The 22,780-nt window shown below is 40.5% G+C and overlaps 2 protein-coding genes across 2 annotated transcripts in view; one reads left to right on the top strand and one right to left on the bottom strand.

Moving 5' to 3' along the window:
• Positions 1-3,744, bottom strand: part of mdn1 (midasin AAA ATPase 1) — a 78,145-nt gene extending 74,401 nt beyond the window's left edge. The window contains exons 1-3 of the mRNA XM_050059116.1: positions 3,481-3,744; positions 2,957-3,183; positions 1,602-1,826 (exon numbers count right to left, since the gene is read on the bottom strand). Coding sequence (XP_049915073.1) covers positions 1,602-1,826; positions 2,957-3,183; positions 3,481-3,576 — 548 coding nt within the window. The 5' untranslated portion in view covers positions 3,577-3,744. The remainder of the gene's footprint in view (positions 1-1,601; positions 1,827-2,956; positions 3,184-3,480) is intronic.
• Positions 3,745-3,822: 78 nt separating this feature from the next.
• Positions 3,823-22,261, top strand: casp8ap2 (caspase 8 associated protein 2). Its single transcript, XM_050059117.1, has 11 exons — positions 3,823-4,159; positions 6,298-6,381; positions 7,285-7,353; positions 7,464-7,538; positions 7,693-7,793; positions 9,031-9,105; positions 10,484-10,599; positions 10,838-13,227; positions 15,927-18,717; positions 20,913-21,012; positions 21,115-22,261. Exons 2-11 carry the CDS (start codon positions 6,351-6,353, stop codon positions 21,175-21,177), a joined length of 5,811 nt encoding a protein of 1,936 aa, XP_049915074.1. The 5' UTR covers positions 3,823-4,159; positions 6,298-6,350; the 3' UTR covers positions 21,178-22,261.
• The last annotated feature ends 519 nt before the right edge of the window (positions 22,262-22,780 follow it).

Consider the following 22,780-nt stretch of genomic DNA (forward strand, 5'->3'; position numbering starts at 1 on the left):
CAAATTTCCCTCACCTTCATGGCTGCCAGTCATGTCAGCACAGTAAGGAAATGCTGTAGTTGTTTTACATTGTGACTGGTCACAGTAGGACAAGCACAGGTGTTACTGATATCATTAAGGATGGCTCTGTTCTAAATAAGTGTGACAGTCAGCCAGCATGAACATGACCAGGTCCCTAAAAATTAAGCAACTAAATGAAATCCAGCCATCATTTATTTTAACATTTACATACATTTTTTTTTAATATTGTGACATGCCAAAATGTCTTTTGTAAAAAAAAAAAAAAGGCCCACTGTGGAAATGTGAACCTTGTTTGAGGAAAATAATCACAGTGAATATCAAGCCAAAGCTAGATTATCATTTTGTACATGAATGATTTGAAAAATGTACATTATCAAAAAAATGGGAATAATTACTTTGACAACATTAAAAGCACACTTAATGTTATGTACTGCCTTTTACGCAAGTTTCAAGTATCTGCAAGCCTACTTTCAAAATTTAACAAAATAAGGAAACAATAATGGTTGACGAGAAAGCAGGAAAATTACATTTGAAAATCCATACAAGGATGGTATGCTTTGAGAAGACATACATTTAGGCCTCCATCACACAGAAAGCATTGTGCAGGGTGCAAAATGTGAGGCGCACAGCACTGCCTTTTTTTTATTTGAATGCCACTCGTAAAAAACAAACAAAAAAAACAACGCTTTTTATTTTTTGCCAAGCAACCACACCATCAGCTCCTTACCCTAACCTTCACGTGTAATCAATCTACCGTTCATTTTTTTTCAATTTTTTAATCTTATTTTATTTCACAGTAATTAGTAGCTGGTTACTAAAATGGACAGGCAGAGGGTACTTGCTCTAGCTCTGGTTGAGGATGAGAGGCTGTCAGCAAATCTGTGTGGGCACATGAGACCCTAAAAAAGAGGGTGGATCATGGGGAGTACTACTGGCTGGTCCAGGAGCTTTGCCTCGATGATGGCCGTTTCCAGGCACATTTTAGGATGACCCAGGGGCAGTTTGACAACCTGCTGTCTATCACTGGGCCTAGCAAACAAAAATGAATACTAACTACAGGGAGTCCACTGGTCTTGCCGAGCGACTGAGCACTACTAGTTTCTCCTACACTGTTTACCAACTGTAAACTTGTTGGTGTGACCACCACAGAGGGCCTGCCTCTCAAATCATTCAATTGGTCATAGGGAAAAAAGCAGCAATGACATGGGGCGCTTTTCCGCTCAGAGTTGAAGTTTTTTCAACTCGAGGAGTTTAGAGCGCTCCTGCAAAAACACCAGGTGCCTAGAGCGCAGAACATGAGGTGCATCACAATACAAAACACGTAAGCAAAAAGCTTCATTCTCATTCACAAAAATTACAAAAAAACCACCTTCAGCTGCTAAAAGACATTCGATGTGAAAAAGGCCTTAGAAATAAAGCCAACTACTTTACTATATACATTACTAGACTGACCTACACCTGCAAAGACATCAAAGACATCTTTTTGGATTCCCACATTTGATACCATTTGTGGTTAAGGACTTGTTATCTTATAAGTCCCATGAAGCCTCTATGAGTCTAAAGAGGAATTAGGCACATACCCTCGAACCATGACATCGCTGGTGAGCAGCTGTGAAACGCAGGGACTCCAGTCCCAGAGCATTCGAAACTTGGCACAATCACTCTGGAGGAAACGCAGGGTGGCACCCATGAGGTCACGCAGCTTCATCCTCCTGGGGCCATAGTGAACAGCCGATGACTCTTCACTGGTGAAAAAGAGCCTCTGAAACACTGGAGGGGCATCACTGAAATACCTCGTAGCAAACCTTAACGGAGAGAAGAAGATAATTAGTTAGGGTAGATGTATGTATATTGTCACCTTACGTTTATGTCAGATGGCCTGTTCTGACAGGGAAGTCTTAACGGCTTTAGTTCACTCTCATGCTCTTGTCAAAGCCACCAGACTCCATTGACATAAACAGTCATTTTAAGTCACTGAACCTGAGAGCTGCTGGTCTAGTGCTGCCTCGATCAATTTGTTTTTTGTTATGATGTGACTTTGGTGAATCCGAATAAACCCTTTAAGCACCAAAGTCACACAATAAAACAAACAAACTAACCAATGCAACAGCTTCAGTTCTCCATCGGAAATGACCCCCAGACCCCTAAGAGCCTCAGTATGCACTGTGTTTGGTTTATACTACAAAATCATGATCTCAACTGAATAGTAGGGGAGGGGGAAATAATTGCTACAGCATAGTATCGCGACATTTGGTGATTCCCAACCCTACAGAATAGACAAGGGACTTGCATTATGTAGTTGATTTTTTTTTTTTACACATACACTTGTCTTCTTTCAGAAAGTGACATAAGAGGACTGATGTCAATCACATGTCTGTGTGTGTCAAGTACAGAGCTTGAGTCCCAGTATGATTAGCCTAGCTTAGCATGAAGACTAGAAGCAGGGGGAAACAGCTAGCCTGGATCTGTCCAAAATTCATGGTGTGTCATTTGTTTAATTCATAACAAACTTAGATTTAACAACACCAATTTGTGGTTTTAGGGGAATTACGTGCTGGCCAGATAGCTGGTAAACACATTTTAATTTTGTTCTGATTTTATTTCCCAAATATTGAACTGTAACTTTTATCTTGACGCTCTGTGCTAAAAAATAAATAAATAATGTGTTGTAATACCTTTGTTACTTAAAATTATATTGTGCTAACATGAAGCAAGATAATCTGTTTAATTTGTGTACTTGAAGGCAACACAACACATGGAAGAAGTGCTGGTGGTGAAAGGTGTCAACAGGGGCCCACACCTAACTTTTGCCCAAGAGCCCCCTACTGAGTAAATCCAACCATGCGTCCTGATGCAGCACCAGCATCTTTAGAGGACAGGGTGACAAGAGAGGACATTCCCTATGCTCACTGTGAAAAGAATAGATTCCACTTACGCCTGTGCATCAGGACTGATGCAGAGGAGTTTGCTGAGGGCCACACACAGGCGCTCATGGAGGTCATGGTTGATCCTGCCACCAGCTTTGACCCTCTCTGCATTACGCTCCAACAGGTCCAAAACCAGTGGCCGCAGGTGTCGGGCAATCAGCAGAGTATAATCCTTCTCCAACAGCAGCTGAGCCACACACTCCAGAATACACTGCCTGTCCTGCTGACTCCATATCTGAGGAGAGATCATATGGGAAAGGTCCACGTTTGAAATATTGATTAGGTGACATAACAGCCACACATAAATTAATATTTCTTAAAAATGTTTACATTCTATGGATTAACAAGGCAACATACTAGCTTTAATGACACAAAATACACGATAATTATGCGATCTGTATAGTGATTACTGACATGTGAAGGGGAGGGCACTGCATGCTGCACACAGGACACGTTTGAGCCACAGTGTGAAAATAAGGCAATCCAAGCACATTGTTTTACTCTGTAATAGCCAGGAATGACCGTGACTTACCTGTTTTGACAGATATTGGTTCAGCTCGTTGTGACTTTTGTCAACATGTCTGGATATGGTGCCCAGTGATGACAGGCTCAATTCTAAATTTTCCATCGTATCATTTGTCGCCTCTGGAGGAGCGATCTACAGCCAAAACACGCTCGCGCGCTCTATGAACAGATATCCTGATTTACTGTTATCAAACCAAACTGTGAGGCTCATCACGCGCCTGTATGTCTGGGGTTGTATCACAACACACATGCACGTTCCCGTCACTGGTGTTAAAATCCTGTCCACATGTGAGTGAAGCACAAATCCTTCCGGGTCGGATTCCCGACTGCTTTGTCGTCGCGGGGTGATGACGCACCGGACAGCGACGCGGGGCAACTCTCTCCGCCAGAGGAACAACTTTTGCTCGAGCTAACAGCCATTTCTGCTGCTATTTAACGCTTTCATTTGTGTCAGTTGGCTGTGAGGGAGTGTGAACCCCTGGAGAAGACCGTGAGTCGCTGAACAGTTGGTCTCTTTTCGGGTTTCTATCGTGTTTTAAGAATATTTCTTGGAACCGAGGAGCAGCGAGAGCACACCTACGGCAGTGACAGACCGCGGGAAAATGTCGTTACTTCCTGTGCAATGAAGTCTTGGCGCGACATTACAGTTGTAAACAACAGGAGGACGCTCAACAATACGCAAACAAGTAGGTCAACCAATTCATAGTTAGCCTACTGTTATATACTTTTTATTAACGTCTGGCTGGTGTATAGGGTTCACACTAGCATCCCTAACTTACCCACTGAGCACTTTCTCCGCTTATCACGTTCAGTCTTAGATAATACATTGGAAGTAGTGAACTTGTACATGCAGCCAAGGGTGGTTTAGCTTCACTGACCCTTGTCGTTTGTTAATTAACAACTATCAAATACACAGCATTATATAAAGAATGCCCTTAATTTCGTCTTCTGTGTTTGCTGATTCAAGCGTAAGTTTCAGGAGAACTTACAGTCATGTGAGGTGTAACGTTAGTTAACGTTAAGCGTTAAGAACAGGGGGACAGTAGCCATAGTAATGTTAATGTTAGCTTCAGCCTGAGCTAAGAGTGTTACTTTTTACATTCAGACCAGGGGCAGAAAGTTGAAAATAAAGCAATATTCAGCCAGAACGGTTATTATTAGCATGAAACACCACAGCATACCAACGTTATCTCTTATTTTCTTTCTTTCAGCCCAGCTCTTTTGTCCAAATACTTTGTTCTTTGCTGTCGTATCTGCACAGTAGTGAACAAAAGAGGTTTAGCTAGAGCACTCGTGCTAGCACCACAGCGACTAGCCCCAGTTAGTTCACTACAGCACCTAAAGTATGTTAATCTTAAACTTCAGCACAGTGATAATTGTATATAATCTGTAGGGCTGGGAAATGTGGATTAATGCTCTACATAGTTGTAGTTGGATTATGAATATAAATTGGGACACAGTATATATGTCATAGAAAATGTGAATAAATCAATTGAGACATTGTGACAGTATGAGAGTTTCACTGTATCTCAGAAAATATAGCTGTTTCACGGTATTAGGATATTATAGAATTAATTTCAGTCACAGTTTATGGTTGATCAAATGTTTTATTACTACAATTGAAACTTGAAACCATTTTAAAAAGTATGTGAGTATGTGTAACATAGTCTTCCTATTGGAAATTGCTAAAATAAATGTGAGATTCCCTGTCCAGTTGCGCTATTTTTAGTACCTTAGATAAGTTAATGTACCCAGTATAACCATCAATATTCATACCTTGGTATACCCTGGAAACATTATACCACTGCAACCCTACTAAGTGGTAGAACAGCCAAACAGAAATATCTATTTTTGACAAATCCAGCTAATTTAATACCAAATCAAGGTACTAATTGGTGTAAAATCCATATAGAAATCCAGAATCACCTTAAAATAGTTCTGCTCATTGGTTTGCAGCACTGCCTACTATTACCAGAGACAATAAAGAGATAATAAAGAGATGGCTGCCAGGGTATAAACAGTATGGAAAAATCTCTGATGACTGACAAATTTCTGTCCCATTAATGTATATATTTTATCACAGATTGCAATACAAACACTCACAATGAGTTGATTGTGATGAATTTTCATTATCGGGGTAATTGTAAAAATTATGTACGGCGCACTTAGAAAGACTTCTGGGCAACCAACAACAAAAGAGATTCTGCAAAAACAGGCAGCAAACCCACCAACCTAAAAAAATGCTAAAGATCTTAATCATCATTGGCATATTTCTTATTCAAAGATATGAAAAATCCTGACTTTTTAGTATCGTTTGATTGGCGGATGTCCACCTAAAAAGTTGTGGCCAATCTGTAATGCAATAAAAACATTTGTTTCTCAAGAAAATGTAAGGCAAGTAACTTCAGCATGTTTTAGTGTCATTTTAAGAGTTGAAAGCATATTTTAATGATTAGCAGGATAATATCCTATAGTATTATCTGTGATGTAGACTGCAGTAGGGAACTTTAACTGGTCTTAAAGATGTATTCCTGTGAATTCATATTGCATCTCCGTTAGGCTGAGTGACACACAAGAGACATATTCATAAAAGAAGTCAAAAAAGAAGTCCTATCCTCACATTGCACAACCAGTGGTATATTTCTGTCTGGCTTGCTGACACCCTAAAATTTCACAACTCCAGTTTGTCAACCAAGCCTTCCTTTTGTTAGAAATGTATAATAGACTGTGTAGTACTGCCAGTGACTAGTGCACTGACCTTTGTGACCTTAAGTGTGTTTTGGCTGGTATTTGTAGACTGGTAATTACTATTGATTTTCCATAGGCATTGTAATCAGGAACAGCTTTAGAAACTGAAACACAGAGATACCTGGAAGCATGGACAACATTGACACCAACGCTTCTGGTCGTAAGTGAAAACATTACATTTATACACTGTTACATTTAGATTTATTGAGTGGTATTTTTGTATTATTTGGGAATCTGGTTCGTGAGAAGGTTATTTTTAGCATATAGTATATAGCAGTGATATTCAGCTTATGCCCAATGGGCCGAAATCTGGCACACGATGCAGTGCTGAGTGCCAGGGGAGGATTCCCTTGATCTCTGACAGAGGTCTGGGCTAAACCTCAAATGTCCTCAGATCCTAAAAATGCTCCTATGTACACCTGACCTGACATATGTAGGCCTGTCATTTTGAAAAAGTGGCCCCTAAGCAAAGCAAGTTTGGTATCCCTGATATATAGTGTTGACATCTGTACCTGTGGCCCCAGAGGTGACTTCATTTCAAGTCTCAGTCAGTGAATGATTTTATACATGAAACTGAAATTCATCATAGAAATAAAACATTCAAATTGTTAAACAAGATGAAGATAGTCTCCCAAAATATACTTAAAGATCCAGTGTGTAGGATTTACCGGGATATAATGGCAGAAATAGAATGAATTAATTGTTTATATCCACATATGGAGCAGGTCCTCCTCCACAGAGTCTTCAGTGTTGTTTCTGTAGTAGTCCAGAATGGACAAATCGAACTCTGGTTCATGTTTTTGCATCAGCCACCGTAGTTCTCCTATGCACTTGACACATGGGAGAGGTTTCAGTGGTTGCAACATGCAACTTCACCATTACATGCTACTAAATCCTACATGCTGGACCTTTAAGTTGTTAGATTTTTAAATGTATGGAGTGGAGAATTTTTTTGCCAGTAAATATAGACACATTTAGGTCAAGGCTTAAGGTAAAAGAGGGAGTGTTTATAGCTGTACATAACTAATGACATACTTTTATAATAAATCTATAATATCCACAGCTCTGGTACCTGAGGTCAGTGAAGATTCTGTGGATATCTATGATGGCCTGGAAGTCAGCAGCGATGCAGGTAAGAATCCTTATTGGAAATGTTTAAGACTTACATTTAAAAAAAAAGGGGCTGATTAAGCTGTACACATCTGATGACATACATATATTATATGTGTTTAATGTTCACAGCCTTGGTACCTGCTGTCAATGAAGATTCTGTGGATATCTATGAAGGCCTAGATATGAGTATTAGAAGCAATGCAGGTAAAAGTCCTTTTTGAAATAGTTTCACTTCAGTCTGTTGTGGCACAATATTATTACTACTAATATAACTGTTTTCTTGTGCAGGGAATATAGTCCAGCATTGAAACTTCAAAACTGCGATTTATCTTATTTGTTTTATTTTGATTCATTACAGAGAAGTCCTCTTCAAAGACCTCTGAGGTGAAAGAGTCAATGGATCTTTACGAAGAAATTGTCATGGAGGAACAGCAGACCAGAGAGGCGTCGTACACAGAGGTGAGCTGCCATGTGCTTCATACATCCTTTCTCTCTGTTAACCTGTTACAGCAGGCCTTTCATACTGAAGTTGAGGCTCGAGATACAACAGTGTTTACTGTTGGTGTGCAGAGATCAACACACCTGTTTTCGCTTGGCTCTGAAGCATGGATTCCAATGTGGATGTTTTTTGTGCAGGAATTAGCACCTCTGGTGTTTTCCATTGAAGTTAATGGGGTTTTTTTTATTATTATTAAATCATATCACATTTTAGGATGTTAGCTTTTAATTATTTTAGACAAGGTGGGCCATGAAACACTTTGGAAATTATTAATATTTAATGGTTTAAATTCAGATATTTTTTGGTCTCCAATGTCCTTTAAAGGGGACATAGATTGCATGTTGTTACATCATACCAAATAGCATTAACACAGGCTGAGCTTACTAGTTGTGCCTGAGCTCTCAACTGCATGTCAGGCTCTTCATCTTCAGATGGAGCTGGCTCAGATGTCTTCACTTAAATTAAGTTTCACAATAAGTTCACAGGTGGTCCTGTATGAGGGAGAAAGTATAACCCCTGGCCCTGTCTTAGTTGGCATTCACACAGGAAACAGCCTTATGTTCCAATGGAAGTAGCTGTGTTGGTGGGGGCGTGTTGTTCTAAGTACCACTGAGGCCGTTAAATGAAATCCAGGATTTCCAGTTTGAGTAACAGATCCATACATTTAAGGCTTACTACTTTCCAAAAAGCTGCACAGTGGTTTATATTATCAATCTTTTATTCCTTCAATGCGACAGTTGTGTGGTAAACCAGAGAAATACAGTCCTCTACCAGTAATTGGCCAACACAGCACCTTACTGGATGGCATTGCATTGTGTTGGGGCAAACGTTGAGCCATGGTCAACTATTAGTTAGTTGAGCCCTCTGCATCATGACCCGTGCTGAGCCAGTGCATGAGGGGCTGCGTTTTTGCAGATGCAAACCTTGTATTGCAGGGTCCAGCGGTATTATTTGGTTTCAGTGATGACTCAGATCTGGAGTGAAAAGCAGCAACAATAGTTTCCCTCTGACCAGCTATCTGGTGTTAATTGTCAAGTACAGAGTTAACCTTTGTTCATTATTCGGTGTCACACACCACATTTGTGTGTTAAAGGAGTATAACAATTGCATAATGCTTTGATGGAGGCTTTGCAGAGATCACCATGCAGGGTGTTGCTGTCAGTTGGCCAACTATCTCACAGTCCTTTTCTTTTGCAGTTGAAATCCAGGTTCCAAGCAGCTCAAACCCTCATTAAAGAGTTGCACAGGAGATTGGAGCAGATGGAGATACAGGTTTGTTTGTTTTTTTGTTTTTTTCCTCATTCTCTATTTTAGTACTTGTTTACCAACTGTCATTTCCCATATTGGCTATAAATGTATTTTGTGGAGAATCATTATCTGAAGCTTTACAGAGAGCTTTGGTAAGTCGGCAGAAATATTGACCAGCAAGAAGCCTTGAAATGTGTTGTCAGGGCAAAACATATCTAATTTCAAAAATGGAAAATGAGTAGAAACTAGGTCTTAAAGAGAACACTTCTGAACATGGGGGTTTGTTTTGTTTAGTTTTTTAAATCCAAAGCAAGGGTTTGTATGTTGGGTGTCGTATGCTGTACATACTGTAAAGCCTCTTGAGGCCCATTTGTGATATTGGGCTGTATGAATAAAATTGACTTGACTTGATAGATTTCTCTATTACTTAATTTGATTTAACATTTGTAATATGCTCTGCCATTCACCTTAACACAGTGATACCTTTGCAAACACAGGACTTTGATTGATTCATTAACAGATTTTTGGAGCTTCACCGCTTCACTTATAAAGGGTTAATTCTTAGATGCATCACAATTTTCGTTGTAAAAGACTAGCAGATATCTTGATGCAGAAAAGTCAACAGTTGGACATTTAAAACCCAATTCTCTACACTGTGATTGCTTGTAGCAATATTGTAAGACCAAGCTGTACGTTCCGTATATCTGAACCATGGGGAAATGTAACAGACAAAACATGTGTGTCAGGTTTATGTTCTAAGCTGGGATACTTCTTGAGTTTTGGTGAGGATGGCTGAATGTGAGCAGCCTCAGATGGATGCAATCTGACCAGCACCCCCTGACTTACAAGCTAGTATATGTAAGCATTTTGGCTCCTATGAAATTGAAGGAAAAACAGACCAAGAGCCACGCTGTATGTAGGTAAATTAATCTGTTTATTTTAATTATTGTATTTCAACAACTGATCATTAGAAATACATTGTGTTTTAAAAGTAGCAAGTCTTCACACAATGAGAAGAAAATAAATCATGTACAGAAATAAAAAATGTTGATACTGAATCACCACCCCCTTGGGGGATTAAGGTGCGTCTACCTCAAGTTCGGGTCCTCCAGAGGGCTCGGATTTTGAGGGTTCTGCGTTACACATCCACTTGCAGTGTTGTGTTTTCTGGGAACTGAAAACATTGTCTATGTGAACACGGAAGGCCACAACTGTAACAAAAGTTTTGTTGTGATATATATTTGAAATAATGATATGAGACACCTGCTTAAACTGATTGTGGAATAGGCTGATGAGGAGCCCCGGGCATTCCAGTAAAATGGTTGTCAAAACCAACCACTAGTGATTCAACAGCACTAACATTGTTCTCTCTTTCTCTCCATCTCTCTTTCTCTGAAAATAGAATACAGGGTTGAACACTGAGAATTGCCATCTCAAAAAGAACATCTCTGCACTTCTACAAACAGCGAGACAGGAGGTGACACGCAAAGATGCTGAGATCCAGAGGTTGAACCGACAGTAAGTGTTTTTTAAATGAACTAGTGACTGATCTGTTATCTGTTTAGCAATAACCTATAGGGTTGTAGGTTAATGTAATGCATAAAGTACTCCATAATGAGATAATCTAACAATTCCAAGTAGGAGTTGCTTGTTATGTTCATGATTGCCTAACCACTGTGGTTTGTAGACAATAAATTACCTCTACAATTGGATTTATGTTAAATGATTAATCAGTTGTAAAATTTGTTTTCTCCAGGTCAGAAAGAGGTCGCCATCACCACCAATCTCACATTAGTAATTTGCGGGATCAAAATCCCTCCAGTCGGACCTCCATGAGTAGGCCACCCCCTCTGCCGCCTCCTCCACCGCCTCCACCATCCAGTCCTCCTCCCCTTCCTCCACCTCCACCGCCTTCACTTCCCAGGGATGATCACCCTTCAAGGGATATTCCTCAACCCTCAAGGAAAGAAAGCAGTAGTTCCACCTATCAGCCCAGCGGATCCAACAGGAAATCCAGCAGAAGTTTATCAACCCGACATAGTGAGTCTGACAAACACAAGTCCAAGCACAGAGAGGAAAAATGTCAAAGTCAAAAACTATCTGAATCAACAGATAGGAGACATAGAAGTGGTTCAGACCCCAGCAAGGACTGTCACGCCCCTGAGAGGAACAGGTCTCACAAAGCAGACAAAGAGACAGGATGGAGATATGACTCCAGATCATGTAAAAGCAGGAACTACTTAAATGTTGAGGGGCACCACAGATCAGATGGAGCTAAAAGCCCTCCACCGGAGATTTCACATAGTGCAGTTTCCTCTGATGACAAGAAAGGGCGAAACCGTGACAGAAGACAAGATACAGTCAAAACGTCCACGTCAGACTCTGAGCATAGTGCAGCTCACAGCTCTAAAGAGGGCTACAACCGAGATCATAGAAAAATTAAGACCAGTGACAGACATGCCAGAAATTCAGACCCCAAAGACCAGAAAAAGCCCTCTTCAAATCAACATGCTGAGCGCTGCAGGGAGCTCTCCAAAGAGAGGGGAGGGGATAGACTATCAAAGGATTATCAAAGGAAGGAGGAGAGACGACGTGAAGATGAAACCAGCAGAAAGCACAGGAGGAGTGCTCCGTCAGAGACGAGCAGAGAACGTGAGAAAGCAAGATCAAAAGAATCAGACCAAGGTAAAGATGTCAGCAGTAAGGAAAGACAAGAAAAGACACACAAGGCCTTAAAAAGTTCATCCGAAGAACCACATATCGGTGAGAAAAAGTCTGTGGAGGAAAATAGTCCAAACAGGAAACTGTGTTTCATGGAAACATTGAATCTAACACTTTCACCTATAAAGAAGCCAGGGTTGCTCGTCAGTGCCAGCCAGGCAGATGTCACGCCAGTGGACAAGGTAGTTGAGAACGAACCAGATGATGACAGTTCACAGCTTAACGTTGAGGAATTTTGTGTAATTGATGAAGTAGACAGCAGTGAATTAGAAGCAGGGTTAAAAGAGCAATCTTTAGATATTCCCGAAACTCCAAGCTCTGAAAAGACACATGAGAGGTGTGATGATGCAATAGATGTCCAGGAAACAGACAAAAAGCAGAGTGAAACTCCTGCAACTGACATGCAACCTGAAGAAAATTCAGTCCAAACTACCTCATTGTATAGCCAACGCCCAGATACTGCAGAGACCCAGGTGGCTGAGCATCTCACATTAACTTCACCAGAGATGAGTTCTCCAAAAGCAACAGACAATTCTAGAAATCATGAGAACCAAACTACGCTGGCCTCAGACAGCCAGGTAGTTAATTGTGGACCTCTGGATGCTAGAGCTGGTGACAGTGACACGTCTGGAAACATTTCTGAGCAACATAAAGACAATACCTCACAAAAAGTAACTCCTGTAAAAAGGACTGATCAATCTGTTGCTGTTACAGACCCTGATGCACTTGTTTCAAGCATAAAACCGAATTTAAGAAGTCCTAAAACTCCAGTACAGAAAAGCCACTCTGTGGATTCAGTCGATGAAGCTGCTTCAACCTCACAAGAAAATCCTGTAGCTGAAGATGTCCCTGACAAGGCCAACCAAGAAATACAGCAAATTTCTCCCACTGTTCTACCTCAGGACGGTCAGCAAGGTCTCGTTGCTTCTACTTCCATTCCCAAGAAAGATGATTGTCATATGCAGGATGGTCCTAAAGATGCAGATGCTGTATCCAGTACAATAAGCCTAGAATCACTTCCACAAGAAGGGCTGAGTCTCTATGATGCTATTTGCATGTTGGCACAGACAAACGATGACACCATCGACAGCAGTAGCACCACGGCCGAGCCAAGCTCTTCCACCGGCTGTATCGCCGTGTCCAAAGTCAGCAGTACGACAGAGGACACGGCACTGCCAGAGAAGTACAGTGACCTCACTCACACACCAAAGAAGAGCTTCAGTCCTGGGAAGAGTCATGGAAATAATGTTGAGCCTTCCAGTTCTGTGCCCTTACTCCATGATGAGGACTCCATGATGCACACACTGAACAACCTGAAGAGAATCCCTGATGCCATTAGCCCTCTGAGGAGCCCAGTAAAGATAACCAAGAGAAGTCATCTCCATGTTCAAGGCAAGCCGGGTCATGTCAAGAGCCTTCAGAAAGGTAAGGTTGACCCGATAAAAGCAAGTAATGTCACATTAAATCTTACATACATCCAGAAAATTAGAATGGCTGTGGCAGACATTTTATCAGGTCTGTTACCTTGTGGTCACAACTTAACTGTCTGCACATCAACCATTTTTGCTACATGGATCTGTGCAGATATTCATAGATGGCAGTAACATTACTGTGTCCCATCCAAAAATATGTGAACTTTTGATATAAAACAGTAGGGATGGGCAAGATACATGTATGAAATGCGTATCTGGTACGGACAATGTACTCTTAAAAAGCATGAGTATCACGTGTGTAAGAGGTGTCAATATCCATGCTCCTGGTGAACCAAAACAAAACATCAAAATGCGTATTTCATATAGGCCAGGCAGTCAGCCACACACACACACATATATACACACAATGGCTCCTGTTACACACATAACTGCTGCAGCTCTGCTGTCACCTGGCTGTCATACACACACAGTCTTGCCATCATCACAGGCAACCATTGGGTAACAGTGCAACTCTTACTGCTTTTATCTACACCGATTATGGTTATGTTTTCCTCTATTGGCTCACTCCTACCTCTGTTTGTAGAAAATATCCAAAGCCAGCTGAGTTAGTTGGAGAACTTTGCTCGTACAAAGTTTGAGGCCGCTACCTCACTTTAAAAGCCAGCAGTGTGCTTTTGAGATGAGTATAGTCACAAGGCTGAATGCATATTCATGTTGGATCACCCACACAGGCTATGTCTGCATAATCACCCAGCTTCACACCATCTGTTCATTTAAAGAATAAAAGTAAAGCTGGAATAACGATATAACCAACACACACACATTTGCTTAATATACAACATTGGGCCTTTGTTTTTTTTATATGACTAGCCTGGCGCTTTTTTCTTTAGCTCATAAAAATAAAAAGATAAAATAATGATAATAATATTGTAATGAATATTACAAATTTGGCCATTATTTTATGTAGCCTTTTATATTGAGCTGTTACATAGACAGAGAGAGAGGGAAGGAGTACAGTCAAACACGTGGGCTGTCTGTCTCTCTCACACAGACACACACACAAACAGACACACACATACACCTAATAATTATTAAACATTGTTTTTTATAGTGTATAAAAACATACAAGCAAAAATAAGTTATCTGAGAACTCTTGTTGGTACTTTTACTTAGTAGTTACTGCATGCCTGTGTCGAAGCTTATTCATCAAGTTTATTTTCATGTTTTGTTCATTAAATAGTTATCTTACTCAAATACATAAATGTGAAGCTATTAAACAATAGAAACTTTAATTAAAAACACCTGTTAACAAAGGTCCTGTATTCTTGTCATTAAAAATGTTCTGAAGCTCAATTCTGAGGCTGATCTGTTAATAGCTTTCCAATGAATAATAAAGAAAGCAACTTTTCATCAACCCATATCCATTTCAGGCTTAAAACACAAACTTCCAGTTCAAACTACACTCACGCCAGAGTACGGATATGGATACAGATAATTCAGTTGGTTGAACAGATACAGATAATGGTGTACTCGCTCATCCCTATTGAACAAGGTTGATTCACATTTGTATACTTATATATGTTGTCTTTTACAAAGAAACATAAAAAAATCGGATTACTCTGTGGAATGCATACTGACGTCCAAATTGAGTACTCAAGTACTCATGCACATCCCTAGTTTTCATGGAATACTCCTTTCTTTAAAGGCTGAGACAAAATTATGTCTGATGAAACCAACTTGGATAGATCAGGCAGTACTGGAGCTTGTTGCCCCAAGATAATGACACATTTAAGTTGTGATCACATAAAAACAATATAGCCTAAACGTAGGCTATAACCTTAACTAATACACTGTAGAAGAGATGTGGCAGACTTGAAATTTTCTTGTCACGGTAAGGTTACTATAGGGAATTTTTAAAAGACGGCAAACCATCTTACCAGACCGTTATCTGTGATTTCTATCCATGTTGTCACATCCAAAATCTTTCTACACATTGCTTCTTAGAAGATTGGGTGTCAAGATTATTTATTAATTGTACCTTGCGCCCATTGCACAGCCTGTTGCACTTTGACACTATGGTAGTTTGAATTTTTTAAGAAAAAGTCACAGTCTCAATTTGGATTATTGTAGCAGCAGGGAGCAAGATTAGTTTTGGGATATTGGCTCAGCCATGACAGGGCACCTTTTTCAGGTTCAGGACAGGGATATGGTTCAGTGTTTAATGGAATGCTATGGGTAGTTCCAAACACATATATCTCTCCTGAGGTGACCCACACACAACAGCCAAACTATATTTGCTGAATCTGCTGATGTATGTGAAGTCAACAAAGTTTTATTCATTTTCTATGGAGAACAGGAGATCCAGCCACAGGCTGAACATCAATATGGCAAGGCAGGTTGACTGACCATTCGCAGTATTTGAATTTGCATAATCATTACTTTACCTTTATGTAAATGTGGTCCGTCCATTGCAACATGAAATTTGGATTAAACTGTTAAACTAGGCAGCACAAACTATTGGCTTCTTACATGGCAGTAATGGTTAATCATGTTACATTAAGAGTATCACATCTCATGAATAGAAGACACGGATCTTTCACAAGATAGGGACCTAATCATGAGATATTTGAAGTGTAATTATGAGGTGCTAAATGTCTAAATAAATATCTTTGCTTTCTCTCTCCTTAACAGATTTCTCCAGCACAGCTGTTGATGCCAACTCAAAGAAGTTGGATATAAACAAAGAAAACAAATATCCGGGTTCTCCTGCAAACCATGACACACAGAACTTGGTGGACAAGGTATCCGACCTGCCTTCAAGTGACACTGATCTGGAGGAAGGGGAAATTTTAAGCGAAAGTGATGAGGCGGCTACAGGCTCATCTCTTCCTGCCAACAAGAAGGCGAAATTAGCACGACCAGTCAGAAATAAACAGAGTCCTAAGTCTGTGTTAAAGAGGAAATCTGAAGAAAGGTCCATTGCATCAAAAGAAACTATTAAAACAGCAGGTGTATCAACACGAAGCCCAAAAAGTCGTTTCAAAACAGTCTGTCCCGCGGCAACCAAAGCTTCTTTTTCCACCATAGAGGAAGTAATGGAGACATTCAAGGTGGTTCGTACTGAGATCCGAAGAAAGTACATGAAGCTCCATAAAACGTTTCCCAAGAAGAGCTTCCATGGTATGATGGACAATTTCCAGGAGTCTTTTTTAGAATTCGTGGATGGTGCTCATTTTGGTCAAATATGCAGTCAGGCAGGGGAGCTGAAATCTAAGCTGAAGAAAATGATTGCATCTGTGTTTAGCAAAGTAACAAATAATGGTATTGTGAAGCGCATCTTTGAACAGCAAGCAGTCGATCTGAAGCAAAGGTTGTGGGATTTTGTAGATGTCCAAGTTAACTACTTGTTCAAGGACATTTACATGACACTTAAGAGCCTTTGCAAACCAGCAAGAACTCAGGCTGAGGACAGTAGGCCCAAGGAAAATGAGAAAGTATCTAGACAGTCTCCTGTAAAGAAGCCACAGTGTCAACAAAAGGAAGCACAATCGTCTCAGACGAGCTTGAATCAGAACAAGCCATGCGCTGTGGTGCCTTACAAAACAGGCCTTGGAAGCAGAGGAAAAGATATCAGAATCACACATCTGGAAAAAGACAGTAATGTTGACCCGCATCCAACAAATGGCCCAAATACCAAAACTGTGGCCAACTTCCTTCCTCCAAAAAATGTTCCTTCAACTCCAGAGAAGAGTAACGTTTCTTCTTCTTTGGTTATCTCACAAAATGGCTCTTTGCTTGACAGAACGGACTTTGAGCTTCTCACAGAACAGCAAGCCTCCAGTTTAACATTCAACCTGGTAAGAGACACTCAAATGGGAGAAATCTTCAAGTGTCTCCTGCAAGGATCTGACTTACTAGAAACCAGTGCCGTCACTGGAGACAACACACCCTGGCCCCTTGGTACGCCAAGGAAGGATGGAGAGAGACTCATCAGCATCACCACTCCAATTAAATTTGACTCTCCATCTAAACTGCTCTCCCCGACGAAATTTGATAGTCCCTCAAAACTAATAGCAACATGGTCTAGCATTTCACCTCGCAAGATGTCGTCTCCACGACCCAAAGCTCAGATCCAGCTGAATCCAGCTTTGTTTGATGAAAGTTGCCTGTTAGAAGTGCCGTCAGAGAATAGGTCACAGAGGTCATATTCTATTTTAGCCGAAGATCTGGCAGTCTCCCTCACCATTCCATCACCTCTTAAGTCCGACAGCCACCTCAGCTTCCTGCAGCCGCCGAGCATGCACCTCGTATCCACTCCAGACAGCGTCATCAGTGCTCACATAAGTGAGGACGCGCTACTGGATGGGGAAGACGCTTCAGAGCAGGACATCCACCTGGCCCTCGACACCGACAACTCCAGCTGCGGCTCCAGCACCAGCAGTGAAGTACTCGCCACACCTTTCGTGTTCAAGCCCAACCTGCCCATGCAGGCACTAGTGATGGAGAGGTCAAATGATCACTTCATTGTAAAGATTCGTCAGGCAGCCACAGGCGCAGATACCACGCTCACTGCTGATGATAGCTTAAGTCAGACGCTAACAGAAGAAGATCAGCAACGTGTAGAAGATGGTGTGGAAACTAAAGATGGTCAAGGAAAAGCTGTTTTGTCGGACAAGTCACCGAATAGTACACCTTCCAATGCTGTACCCTCAAATGCAGTACCATTAGAGAACAGTCTGTCTGGGATCTGTAATTCTGCAGATGTCCATCTCACTCAAGATGAGAGCTTAACATCTCACGAAAAACAAGATTTGTCAACTCAGCAAAATACCTCAAAAGTTAGTTTTTCTGAGAATTCACAGAAACTGTCAGAGTCTCTGAAAAGGCATCCTAAAACTATCCCTTCGGACAACAATCTGCACAATAATGCTCAAAGTTCTGATCATGCCTTTGGAAAGATCAGTCAGCCAACCAGCAGAGAAGATATCACAGTCACTGCTGTTGAGCATGTAAGTCAAACATACCACAGAAAAGAGGCCATAACAAGTCAAAGTCCCTCAAAATCTCAGAAGAGGATCGGTTGCTCTGAAACTGTACTGTCAGATATTAGTCCACATCACCCTGCTAAAGGCTCAGAAACTGATCAAACTAGCAAAGTGTTGACATCACATGTTTCAGACGGCAGGAGAGATGAAATGGAGGCGTCGGAGTCAGAGAGAAGTCTCGTCATTGCAGAGGACATAAGCAGCACACCAGAGAGAGACCAAAGGGATTGTGAGAAAGGTGGAAAACGGAAGAAGAAGAAGCACCACCATGAGAAATCAAAAGCCAAGCGGTTCAGAAAGGAGGAAGAGGAGAGGACAGAAAAGATAATGTCCAACTGCAAGGCAGACGATGATGAATCCAAATCTCTGTCCCCCACCAATCTCTATGCCAAGAATGTCATCAGGAAGAAGGGCGAGGTGGTGATAGCCTGGACCAGGTCAGTAGTTTGTTTGCTTTGTCTAATCTCACAATATTTCAGTGTGTTTGGAAACGATACTAATCGTAAGCCTTTTCTGCTCAAAAAATTAATACAGTATCACTGGTATATAGTGATGTAAGAAAGTACATTTATTAAAGTACTTTATACTTTCAGAGGGAAGTATTGTACTACATTTATTTAAGTGCTACAGACTAAAAACGAAAATGGAAATTTTAAACATTCTGCATCACAGTTAAATTTACTTTTAATTATATTTTGCTGATGGTACTCATGTATGCCTTAGTACGATTGTACTCATATTTGAATATTTTTATTTGAGGTGTTGTCTCTTCAATATACCAAAAATCTGAAAACTTCCCCTATTGCCGTTACAAGCTAAGGCTAAATTGAAGGAGACAGTGGCCTCTTTTCTGTCTCCTGTTCCTTCTTGTAAACATTGTATGTTTACATACAATGTTTCTTGTAAACATACAATGTTAACATGAAGGACTGAAGGACTTTTTTGTCCAAGTTGCTTAACTTTGGTTCCCAAGTCATGAACAGGTTCATATGCTTTGACCAAAATGTTGGGAACTTTTTCAGAAATGCTTTTTTTTTTTCGTTTTTTTATCTTTTCTCTCAAAGATTGACATGGGAACGTGGATATCAATCTAATGTCTGTGTGTTAAGCACAGAGCTTGAGTCAGGATATTGTCAGCCTAGCTTAGCATAAACTAAGGGGAAATGGTTTCCCTGACTCTGTCAAAAGCTGGAAAAAAAATACAGCTACCAACTCCTATGAAGCACACTAACTAACATGTTGTATCTTATTGGTTTAATCTGTACACAAGTAATATGTAAACAACAATTTGTAGCACAGTCGCAATGGTACCAAACCTGGCAATCTTTCTGTGACAAGACTTTAGGAAGCTGCACACAGTCAATGCACCCAAATTGAACACCAAACACCTACTTAAACTTTAGAAAGAAGCTAGTTTAGGTCTTCCCCTGCTTCCAGTGTTTTTGCTAAACTAGGTAAATGCCCTCTTGGTCTCCAACCTCGCAGCTACCCATAACTCAGACTACACGATTTATAACTTTGGTATTGGACCCTATTGTTTTTGTTCTAAGTGATAAATGGAGACAAGCATTTTTTAAAGTGGTACAGTACGAAGCGAGAGGGCTGCAGCCAACAGCAGTGAAACAGACTGCAGTGTAATGTTAATGGGCAAGTGTGCATCATCAGTTTACATCCACTAAAGTGCTTGGTTTTGCCACTGATAGGCTCAGATTTGATTCCCTACAGAGAAGGACATTTTTGTTAAAGAATAAAAATAAAATAAAATCCTTTTTGTTTAACTAGAAACAGCCTTGAAATCACTATCGTCAAACCCACCAGACTCCATTTAAATAAACATTAATTTTGTCATCATGAAATACACTTCATTCAAAATCATCAGAAGCAAAGTAAAACTCACAAAACCCGTCTTTGTTCTCTTTCCACCATTTCAAGGATCACCAACTCTGGTGTGGTTGAAAATAAACTGTTAATTCACTTAGTAACGTGAAAATATGCTGGCTCTAAACGCCTAAATTTGGTGTTTATTTAAATGGAGCCTGGTGGGTTTGGTGATGGTGATTTTGGGGCTGTTTCTAGTTAAACAAAAAGGATCTTGTTCTTAAACAGAAGGTATATCTGTAGGGATCATTTCCATAAATTGTCAGACACGTACAAATCTGAGCCTGTCAGAGGCAAAAACAAACACTTAAAGTGAACGAACATTGACTGTGCAAACGTGCCTGTTTTACTGTTGCTGGCTGCAGTGCTCACTCAATACTGGACCAGTTTCAAAAATTGCTGTCTCAATAAGTCACTTACACACAAAAACATTTGAAAATGGGGTCCAGGTTGATATTAAAGTTAACCTTTAATGAAGGAAGTTTTTATTTTTTCTTAGTAAGTCTCACTCCGACCTCCTATAGTTTATCCAAAATAACACGGTTGCACATGGTTGCATATGAGAAGTTATTAGTAACTGTCACTGAAATGAAACCTATATTGGCAATCTTTGATTTTCTTTCACATTTGTGTAGGGGGCAGTGTAAAAACAGTAAAGTGGTGATGGTAGTAGCAGAAACACAATTTGATTGTCATGAAAAACAGTGTCCTTGAAAATCACTCCAGCTCATTTCCTGCATTCTGCTTCTTTTAGAGATGAAGATCGAGCTATTCTGATTGAACTGAAGACGAAAGGTGCCTCACGTGAGACTTTCTCTGCCTTGGCAGAGAAACTTAATAAGCCATCAGGACAGGTAAGATCATCTCTTTTCTTTTATGTTACAGTAATGTGGTATGACTGATACAGGCTGTGATGAAGGAGCATACAGTAGCTGATAACTCTTTTCTTTTTACAGATTGCTCAGAGATTTCATCAGCTCATGAAGCTTTTTAAGAAGCAGGAGAAGATGGACACTTGATCCCCCTGATGGTGTTATTTCTAGTCATTTCTAATCCCATGCTGTGCCAGCAACACAGGTATGAAGGCCATGTCCATGCAACATGGTGCTGGAACACGTGAAAAGGGGGCAGCATAACAAGTCCTCTCGGGTCACAGGATTGATCCCCACATAGGCTACTCTGTCTAGCCTGCATACTCCCACTGTCAGCTGAGTACAGACATGAGCATCAGTTCCAGCCGAGCTTTGATTTTCAGAGGCAGGCTGTAAATCCAGTCTCTGTCCATGAATGTGTTTTATTCTGGGTACTGAACCGGACCTGTTCATGGTGTTGGAAAAGAATTAGAAATGTGAAAAATAATGATTTAATAATGACTCCTCCTCAGCACATCTGACGAGACAAATCGATGTGAACGGTTGGTAAAAATACAGTTAACATCAGTGTTTTTGTTTTTCATGCACTTTTTGGTTTTTAAGAATCCTCACTGCAGTCACTACTTGAGTATCTGTTTTGGATAGGGTGGGTGGTCCCGTCAGAGCATAGAACAGTCCTCAGTGCACCATCTTTACATGCTGTCCTCCTCTGCCTTTGCAGGGTTAGCAGACTTGATATATTGCAAAGATAGTGGTCTCAACATGTCCCCAAGTTCATTTTATGTCTAGTCCTGGGGTTGTTTTTCTCAAGACATTTGAGAAGAACTGCCTTTAGACTAAGATAGTTCCAGTGCAAGCAGACTCAAATGTTTCTCAATCAAGTGACATTCTTAGCTCCTACAACTTGAAGCATCACCCATCAGTAGGCCTGGAGCTATGGGACTGATAGGTTGGGCCTTTTTAGCATAACTCTGACATTTTGGATCTTATTTTAATGGTTGTATTTTGGGGGGAGGAGTGCTTGAAGTGTTTGAAGGTTTTTGAAATGTTTACATGTCCAATTCATGTACAGGACAGTACATTTATCTCTGTTAATACAAACAAAACCTTTTATCTATGGGCCTAAACGACTTTTTGTTTGATTCATTCTATCGCTTATTAACAGAATGGAATGCAATATTGTGAATATTGTGTGTAGTTCTTTACTGTAAATAAAGTTTTATTTATTTAGGCTGGTGTCTGTTTGGAATTTGTGTAAAGCAATTGCTGTAAAATGTTAGAATAAAGCTGTCGGTGCCAGTGGAATATAATCTGTTAGGTAGCACCAAATACTGTACCGCCATGAACAAAAATCACACAAATCATTAATTCATGAAGTGGGCCACAGAGTATGGAAATTGAGGCCAGTGCCTAGAGCAGGGGTTGGCAACCTGTCGTATCAAAAGAGCCATTTTAGGCCAGAAAGACCTTCTTGCTGTTACCAGTATACCTACCATTTGTTGGAATATATAGGAGAGTTTACCCACTTCCTCCTCAGCAACCTACACCCACCTCATCAAGTACCACTGCACAGCTGGTTGAGGCCAGTAGAGAATACCCATGATGCTAACAGTAGACAGAACTTCAAGCCAAAGCGACAATATTTTAACTTTTTGCCATCCTCTGCTACAGAATTTACAACCAGATGTTACAGAGATCCCTCACACAAAAAGAAAATGCAGGTAATCTGGACAATTAGTGTTCATTGCTA

The sequence above is a fragment of the Epinephelus moara genome, chromosome 12, assembly GCF_006386435.1.
Source record: "Epinephelus moara isolate mb chromosome 12, YSFRI_EMoa_1.0, whole genome shotgun sequence".
NCBI classification, from domain to species: domain Eukaryota; kingdom Metazoa; phylum Chordata; class Actinopteri; order Perciformes; family Serranidae; genus Epinephelus; species Epinephelus moara.